Genomic DNA, 9,975 nt, shown 5'->3' with positions numbered 1-9,975 from the left:
GACAGGGGTTATAACACTCCCTTACTCTACTGAAAATGAAAAAAAAAAAAGTTTTGCCTAAGTTCTACTTTAATTTTAGAGAAATTATTATATTTTTGCTATGAGGTTGTTAATTCAGCAATAACTAATAATTCACCTATAATAGTACACCCCTCACATTTTTGTAAATATTTTATTATATCTTTTCATGTGACAACACTGAAGAAATGACACTTTGCTACAATGTAAAGCAGTGAGTGTACAGCTTGTATAATAGTGTAAACTTGCTGTCCCCTCAAAATAACTCAACACACAGCCATTAATGTCTAAACCGCTGGCAACAAAAGTGAGTACACCCCTAAGTGAAAATGTCCAAATCGGGCCCAATTAGCCATTTTTCCTCCCCGGTGTCATGTGATTCCTTAGTGTAGTACAAGGTCTCAGGTGTGAATGGGGAGCAGGTGTGTTAAATTTGGTGTTATCGCTCTCTTGCTCTCATACTGGTCACTGAAAGTTCAGCATGGCACCTCATGCCAAAGAACTCTCTGAGGATCTGAAAAAAATAATTTTTGCTCTACATAAAGATGGCCTAGGCTGTAAGAAGACTGCCAAGACCCTGAAACTGAGCTGCAGGACGGTGGCCAAGGCCATACAGCGGTTTAACAGGACAGGTTCCACTCAGAACAGGCCTCGCCATGGTCGACCAAAGAAGGTGAGTGCACGTGCTCAGCATCATATGCAGAGGTCGTCTTTGGGAAATAGACGTATGAGTGCTGCCAGCATTGCTGCAGAGGTTGAAGGGGTGGGGGGGTCGGCCTCTCAGTGCTCAGACCATACACACTGTAAATATGATGAACAAGAAAGGCCACAAACAGTTTGCTGAAGACAAGCAGACTAAGGGCATGGATTACTTGAACCATGTCCTGTGGTCTGATGAGACCAAGATAAACTTATTTGGTTCAGATGGTGTCAAGCGTGTGTGGTGGCAACCAGGTGAGGAGTACAAAGACAAGTTTGTCTTGCCTACAGTCAAGCATGGTGGTGGGAGTGTCATGGTCTGGGGCAGCATGAGTGCTGCCAGCACTGGTGAACGACTAATTTGTTCCGGAACCGGAGATCGCGTGTACCGGAGGTCCAGCGACCTGCCCAAGACAACCACTCCTCATCGGTGATTGAGACCCGGAGGACGTCATCCGGCTGGATATCCTGGACAACCACCCTCTTATGCCTTATAGACGCACTGCTATACGGCAGGTGCGTCCTACGGATCTCGTAAGAGTATCCATCTTTTCCTCTTGAAGATTTGTGTGCTTTGGTATTTGTGGCCGCCTTCCCATTCAAGTTTCCATAGTCTCCCCAGGATATATGGTATCCCCCCATCCTTGGAGAAGACTTCCACTTATCTCACCACTTATGGACTTTTGTTTTTTGTCACATCTTATATAGACATTACTTTGTCCATTTGCCGCAGATCACTGCTCATATACATTTTTATGCTTGTCACTATATTTCACTTCTTTCACAGGTTTATACAATTCTATAATGGTGATGGGAGTGTCATGATCAGGGGCTGCATGAGTGCTGCCGGCACTGGAGAGCTACAGTTCATTGAGGGAACCATGAATGCCAAAATGTACTGTGATATACTGAAGCAGAGTATGATCCCCTCCCTTCGGAGACTGGGCCGCAGGGCAGTATTCCAACACGATAACAAACTCCAAAAACACCTCCAAGACAACCACTGCCTTGCTAAAGAAGCTGAGGGTAAAGGTGATGGACTGACCAAGCATGTCTCCAGACCTAAACCCTATTGAGCATCTGTGGGGCATCCTCAAATGGAAGGTGGAGGAGCGCAAGGTCTCTAACATCCACCAGCTCCGTGATGTCATCATGGAAGAGTTGAAGAGGACTACAATGGTAACCTGTGAAGCTCTGGTGAACTCCCCTGCCCAAGAGGGTTAAGGCAGTGCTGGAAAATAATGGTGGCCACATAAAATATTGACACTTTGGGCCCAATTCGGATATTTTTACTTAGGGGTGTACTCACTTTTGCTGCCAGCGGTTTAGACATTAATGGCTGTGTGTTGAGTTATTTTGAGGAGACAGCAAATTTACACTGTTATACAAGCTGTACACTCACTACTTTACATTGTAGCAAAGTGTCATTTTTTTAGTGTTTTCACATGAAAAGATATAATAAAATATTTACAAAAATGTGAGGGGTGTACTCACTTTTGTGAGATACTATATATATAGTTAAAAAAAAAAGGAATCTTCTTCTGAAATCTAATAGGTTGACAGTTCTAGGAGTCTCGATCTCCTATGACCCCCACAACACCCAGTGGTTTGTGGGGGTCAATGAAAGGACCCACTAAGCACGGCAGGGGACACTTCCAGGAATGTTGGTCTTTCAGCAGTCTTCATCAGAGGATTCCTATTGAGTGACACTCATTAGGAAACATATGGATTCACTTTTTTTTTTATTTGCAGGGTTTTCTTTTTGCCAGAACTGATTTTTCTGAAAGTGAAACTAATTATTATGACCACTGAAGTCAAACAGAAGCAGACTTAATTAATTGCATCCTGCATTCTCTTCATATCATGTAGGGGAGGATGGGACAGGAAAGCGGTTTTCCCCTTCATATATTAGGCAAGCTCAATATCCAAAAAGAGAAACACGGGATTTCCATAAGTCTTGGGAACGTGACACTAGTATCTCCACTGAGAGGAAGAGAAAGTTCCCAATACAGTCATGTGACTGGGGGATATTTGGGGAATTTTATTAGAAGGACTTAAAAAACACATTTAAAGCAAAATTCTAGGTACATAAAAAGAAAAACATTGTTACAGTGAAACTCTGGTTTTGCTTAAAAGAATAAAAAAAAAAAACACAGTGCTTTTGAGTCTAGCAATATTCATTTCAAAGATATTAACTTTGAGTACAAGGGGTAACTATGCCACTTAGTTATGGGTGAAAGTCACTGGAGAGTTTCTGGCATCTAACAACAGCAGAGTGGACTAAACCAATGCCTTTTTCCCAGGAGTCTTTGGCCAGATTTGGTGATCTCCCATGTCCTCCCTTCATGTCCACCATGTGATGTCTATGTCCACCATGTCCTGTCTTCTTCCTCCGATGATGGGAGGATTCCAATGACATGGTGTAATGACATGGTGGTGCCCTCTGCAGCATTCTTCTGTGTACCCAGGGTGGAGACTTGATGCCCTAAATTTAAAGGACATAAAATTGATCTCTGGCACAGAATCACTCTCCTGGCTCCTATAAGATTTGGGGTGTGGTGGTAGATCGTGGATCATAGGATCCTGAGGAGCTGGCCAGTTGTTTCCAGTAAAGCTTAGATTTTCCACTGAAAAAGAAAAGAGAGGGAGGCATAGGAGCACTTATAGTGTAGTAGATTAATGCAGTGAGTCTACAATAAAAGTAAAAAAGATCAAAATGGATTGACAACTGTTGAGGCTGTGGTCACCTAACTATGGTGACTGGGCCTTCCCAGTGCACAGGTGAAGGAAACCTGTCTGTGTGGTTGCTCTCTATGCCTTGGGCATTCCCATCCATGGTGCTCTTAGGGGGTTCTCAGGTGGGTGAATGAAGTAGTAGAAAGAATCAGTGCAAAAAGAGCCCGTAGGTAGTTCAGTTGGCAGAGGCACCCGATGTGGTGACCCCACAATAGGGATAAAAATTTTTCACTCATTAAAATTAGAAGAAAAGAGGTTTAACCTTAAACTACATAGAGGGTTCTTTACTGTAAGAGTGGCAAGGATGTGGAATTCCCTTCCACAGGAGGTGGTCTCAGCGGGGAGCATCGATAGTTTCAAAAAACGATTAGATAAGCACCTGAACGACCACAACATACAGGGATATACAATGTAATACTGACATATAATCACACACATAGGTTGGACTTGATGGACTTGTGTCTTTTTTCAACCTCACCGACTATGTAACTATGTAACTATGTGGTTGTTCAAAGTATAGGCATGAGTAATCTGCTTTGAGAAAATGTTAATACCTCTAAATGGCATTTTTAAGGCAATTTGAAAAGAAAAAACGACATAGTCATTAAAAAAGTTTATTTTTACAAAATGTTAACATGATTAAAAGATTCCCACATGGGAAACAACACAAAAAGACATATGAATGTATTATGATATTGCACACATGATCATCCTAAAGTGGTATTTCCCCACTACTGGGAGTATACCATCCATACATGTAATGCCACGTACACACGACCGGACTTTCTGGCAAACTAGGTCCGACGGGATTAGTCTGCCGGACTTTCCGATCGTGTGTGGGCTAGTCCGATCGTTTTTTGGGGAAAAAATCAGACGGACCTAGAAATAGAACATGTTTCAAATCTGTCCGACGGACTCAAGTCCGACGGACTAAAAATCGGGAAAACCGCTCCTCTGTGTGCTGGTCCGACCGACCAAATACGACGCAAGGGAAGCTATTGGCTACTGGCTATGGAACTTCCTTTTTTTGTCCCGTTTACGTCATCACGTACAAAACAAATGGACTTTCGACCGGACTTAGTCCATTCGTGTGTGGCCAAATCCGTTGTTCTGAAAGTCCGTCTGACCTCTGCCGAAAGTCCGTCGGGAAGACCGTCGGACGTAGTTTGCCGGAAAGTCCGGTCGTGTGTACGCGGCATTACAGATGGTGATGGGTAGTGGGAACATCCAATGTGTTTCGAAATGTGTATAAACTATATTCTTCTTCGGGGACTAATATCACTTCTGAAAATATAGAACATAAATGTAATTTAGAATCCCGATAAATGAATATCATACATAACATTTTAGAAAAATATAAAGTGTCAAACTTACATATCTTGCTATATTATTGGAGAGGGCACTCCTTCAACAAAAATGGGGGTCATAAATGTCTGCAGAACAAGCCTTTCACCACATACAGGGACCACTGGATGAACTCCAATAAAGGCACCCAAAACATGAAAGGAGGGAGGCAAAGATTATGAACTGCAAAAGTTAAAAAATATATATAAAAAAAGGAAAATATTATACTAAGTTCAAAAATGTATTGTATGTATACCTCACAGGGGATCGCTAATCCGTAAGGATCGCGATCATCCTATGAAGGGATAAAAAACAAATACTTACTGAGCAAAGCCTCCAATATCTTTAGCTGAGGTACAAACAATAGGGCTAGAGATAAGCTTTATCCAAGCAATTTCAGGCAGGTTGTTCTAATGCTCCCCGTGAGAAAAGATTTGCGTTGAATACGTGTGTTGTTATCATCATCTCACGCTGTTCATGTCGCACCGGATGCGCGTGTCGTCATCGCGTTGCGTGTGACCTCATTGCGCCGCGTCACACGTGGCATGACTTTTGGCACACATGGGGTATATAAGGAGACGCCGGGGACCACATTGGCGCCATTCCTTCCTTCACTGAATCCATGCAGACGTTTGTGCAGTGGAGCAAATCTTTTCTCACGGGGGGGGGGGGGGCATTAGAACAACCTACCTGAATCCACTTGGAATGTAATCTATCTGAGACCTGTTCTTGTGGCAAAAAATAGACCTTCATTAGCGTCATTATTTTACATTTTTTTGTAGAAAGAAAAAAACAGGTAAGAAAATAAAGCAACATCATACCAACCATGATTACATACACAAATATATGAAAAAAAACAAACATATGAACATTAAATTAAATATACTAAACTACCCCAATATTACCCACCTACCAAAAAAAAAAATAAATAAACATTCTCAAAATTAAAAAAAGTGGATTTTTTTTCAAACACATTTAACCTAAGTAGCTCCATTGAAGTTGGGACTTTCCACAGTTACAAGATTTTGCTAGCGGCAAAATTGTTACGTTCTCTCCAAAATCAGTCTTGCCTAAACCACTCAGTTCATTCCTATCCTGTCCAGTCTGCCTTTATATTAGCCTCCTGTAAATCCATGCTCAGGCTGGGGAAGGTTCCTGGCCAAGATAAACAGCAGTGGAGAGAAGTGTAGTGAAGAAAATGGAGGAGCTTTCTGGCAGAGATAAGTGAATCACAAGACTGGCTCAAAAAAATTACAAATCTTTTAACAGATTAATCAGTTCTCAGTTGCATCTTTTGCACTTCACAGGTACATTTTAAAGAGGGTGATGGAACCTTATAACCAAACTTACACAAGCTCCTTCATCCTTCTTGGCCTCTCAAGCATCCCATACCTTCAAGTCATATACTTCCTAATATTCCTAATCATTTACACCATCACATTGTCAGGAAATGTTCTCCTCATTGTAATTGTAAGGATTGACAGCCAGCTGCATACTCCGATGTACTTCTTTCTCACCAACCTTTCATTCATTGACATCTGCTTCTCTTCCACCATTGTGCCTAAAATACTTGTAAATACCTTATCTGAGGACAAAAGTATTTCCTTCCTAGGATGTGCCTCACAGATGTATTTTTCCCTGGCTCTCGGAGCGACCGAGTGCATCATTTTAGCTGTCATGGCTTACGATCGATACGTGGCCATCTGCAACCCTTTACGATACCAAATTATCATGCACAAGCGGATATGCATTTCTCTGGCTGCTTTCTCATGGACCGTGAGCTTCCTGAACTCTGTGATCCACGCAGTCTTTACCTTCCAGCTTCCATACTGCAAATCCAAGCTGGTCAATCACTTCTTCTGCGAGATGCCTCCACTCTTCCGACTCTCCTGCAGGGACACCTTGTTCAACGAAGTTGCTGTATACATCTCTGGTGGCATCATTGCTCTTTGTTCATTTCTGGTGACACTTATCTCATATATCCACATCATCTCCACCATCCTAAAGATTCACTCCTACAAGGGACGGTATAAGGCCTTCTCCACCTGTGGCTCGCATCTGGCTGTGGTTTCCCTCTATTATGGTACAATTGCTTTTATGTACTTACGACCTCGGTCCAGCTACTCCCCAGATCGTGATCGAGCAATTTCCATGCTTTATACCGTGGTGACACCAATGTTGAATCCCATCATCTATAGCATAAGGAACAAAGATGTAAAAGGGACTTTGAAAAGAAGACTGGCCATGAAGCGTTATAAATAAATTGGTCAATGTGGTGCCATGTGACACACTATAAAAGTGGACCTGTCAAATTATAATTTTTTTTTTTTTTTTTATCTTATGTGTACACAAGCTAAGTAGTGCATAATATAATACTTCCAGGTAGTAATTGCGTCCTACAGAAATCCCATCTCTTCCCCTTACAATGCCTTCATCTGCTTTTCTTTCAAGAATTTGGGAAAGTGAAAAGATAGTGCTGGACTCATAGGTTGTCACAGGTTGTCCAGTTGGTGTCTCTATTCAAAAGTATCATAAAAATGTTAGTGTATGTGATCTGATTATCATCCAGACAGCTTCCATACCCCAAAGTATCTCCACAGATTCTTTGGTTTGTAGTACAAAATTGATGAAGCATTTTAGCGCCACACCATTGTTTAGTATCCCAGATACAATTTTATTTGAGTAAGAGCCAAAGGGACATTTATTCCTTTGGCCCTTACTGGATGTTGGAGGGCAGAACGTGTTTTAATATCAGACACTGCTGGACTATTACTGTCTGGTTATAAGCAATTTGGTCACTACTGGAGGTCATCTTGGCACATCAGTAGAAAAGGATTATACAGGGTGTTTGTAACAGGGGGTCGCAAATGAGGATTCATCTCCTGAAGGACGTTCTCACAAAAGCCTCTTTGATGTGTGGGAGTAGAGGAACATCACCTCAGACCTCCTGGGGAGGTGAATATGGGAGTGACTTTCTTTCAACTAGAAGATCAAAGGGCAAGCTAGTGCTGAAATCTTGACCTGGGCCAAAGTATTTGCCTGCAGTCTGACAACGCAATCTGCTCGAGGACATTGAGGATAGCAACATAAGTACTAAAGTTTTACTGATTTTTGCTCATTGGAAAGAACTATACAGGAGGCAAGTGAGGGTGTCGATGTGGGTGTTGCTCGTGTGTGGTATACAATTGCAGGTCAGGCCATTTTCTGCCTTTCTCTCTTTTTCTTTGAGCCCAGCCAAGATGCAGAATTTTGAGGATGGACTTACGTAACATTTTATTATCTCTGTTTTTTTTATGTTCTCTGTATCTCTAGTTCTTTGTGTATCAGCATTTTTCTTTCCTTGTAAATAAATAGAACCTTTGCTTCTTTGAGCGTTGTGTATTTCATTATAGCTAGCATTATTATTAGTAGCACAATTAAAATGATCAGAGCTTTAACAGAATAGCACAATATGGAAACAGACAATATATAGTTAATTTATCTAGAGAGGAAAACTACCTCCCCATTTATTTTACTGGAATAAAATTGAATCTTGATTATTAAATGGTGGTGTGGCGCTTCATTTCTTCTTTTTATGTTTCATTCCTGAAGAACAGACCCATCTTTGTTCAGACAACTTTCAGGGTTGGCATCTACTCCCATGACTGAAATACAAGCTCAGAGACAACACAATCATCTAATTCAGGGGTCTCCAAACTTTCTAAACAAAGAGCATCTTTACTGTTCTTCAAACTTTACGGGGGCCGAACTGTGGCCAGTGGGAGAAGAAAGTGCTAAAAGGTAAATAATCAGCGCAGAGTTTAGATATTATCTACCTCAAGGCTATCGTGGCACCTGAGAAAACCCTACAATCCCAATGGGGAAAAAAAAATGGGGGAAGGATACTTTTTGGACTGGAACTTTAAGAGTACATTTTGTTTATTTTTGGTGAGCGCTGTTTTTACTTATATAGGGAGAAGAAAGTGCCCTGGTTTAAGAGGAAGTAAACAATGCCCCATCAGTGGTATTCGGTGGAGTAGTAGTGCCCCATAAATGGTGTCAGTGGGAAGAATAGTACCCTATCATTGGTGTTAGTAGGAGAATTAGTGCCCCACCATTGGTATCAGTGGGAGGAATAGTGCCCTATCATTGGTATTAGTAGGAGGAATAGTGCCCCATCATTGGTATCAGTGGGAGGAATAGTGCCATATCATTGGTATTAGTGGGAGGAATAGTGCCATATCATTGGTATCAGTGGAAGGAATAGTGCCATATCATTGGTATTAGTGGGAGGAATATGGTCCTATCATTGTTTTTAGTGGGAGGAATATGGTCCTATCATTGGTATTAATGGGAGGAATATGGCCCTATCATTGGTATCAGTGGGAGGAATAGTGTCCTATCATTAGTATTAGTGGGAGGGATAGCGCCCCATCATTGGTATTAGTGGGAGGAATAGTGCCCCATCATTGGTATCAGTGGGAGGAATAGTGCCTTATCATTGGTATTAGTGGGAGGAATAGTGCCCTATCAATGGTATCAGTGGAGGAATAGTGGCTTATCATTAGTATTAGTGAGTAGAATAGTGCCCTGTCATTGGTATAAGTCAGAGGAATAGTGCTCCATCATTGGTATCAATGGGAGGAATAGTATCCTATCATTGGTGTCAGTGAAAGGACTAGTGCCACATTGTCAGTGTTGGTGGCAGGAACTATGCCCCACTATTGCTGACGGGGGGGGGGGGGGGGAGATAATGCCCCAAGGGCTAGATAAAGGCAAGCAATAGGCCGAATCAAGCCCTTAGGCCACAGTTTGGAGAACGCTGATCTAATTGATGGTGCCTACTCAGTTCTTAGCTGTGTCCACAAATGTCTGGCACAGATTAGCTACTACTGTAGTCTTTCACCTTGTGAGTGGCTATAAAGTTACAATGTTGCAGTCTGATCACTGGGGGAGAGGAGACTAAGGAAATGCTGCATCCTGTTTGCAGCAGACTGATGGCATCATCTCAGTCTAGGGAATGCCACTGGACTGGAGCCCAAAAACCACCTAGTAATGAAAACTTAAACTGTTTATAAATTGTTAAAAGTTACTGCCTTTACTAATAAACTAATGCCACTTTTAATGTATGAGTTAAAAAAAATTCTAAGAAATAATACACAATCTAAATGCTTAAATAAGTGTCCAGCCAAAAACTAA

At 41.7% G+C, this 9,975-nt stretch overlaps 1 protein-coding gene across 1 annotated transcript; it reads left to right on the top strand.

Moving 5' to 3' along the window:
- The first annotated feature begins 6,123 nt into the window (after positions 1-6,123).
- On the top strand, positions 6,124-7,059 carry LOC141117710 (olfactory receptor 5V1-like). Its single transcript, XM_073610715.1, has one exon. It carries the CDS (start codon positions 6,124-6,126, stop codon positions 7,057-7,059), a length of 936 nt encoding a protein of 311 aa, XP_073466816.1.
- The last annotated feature ends 2,916 nt before the right edge of the window (positions 7,060-9,975 follow it).

The sequence above is a fragment of the Aquarana catesbeiana genome, linkage group LG13 (assembly GCF_042186555.1).
Source record: "Aquarana catesbeiana isolate 2022-GZ linkage group LG13, ASM4218655v1, whole genome shotgun sequence".
In the NCBI taxonomy this organism is placed as follows: Eukaryota; Metazoa; Chordata; class Amphibia; order Anura; family Ranidae; genus Aquarana; species Aquarana catesbeiana.
The sequence above is the reverse complement of the archived record's forward strand: the minus strand, read 5'-3'. Positions and strand labels throughout refer to the sequence as shown.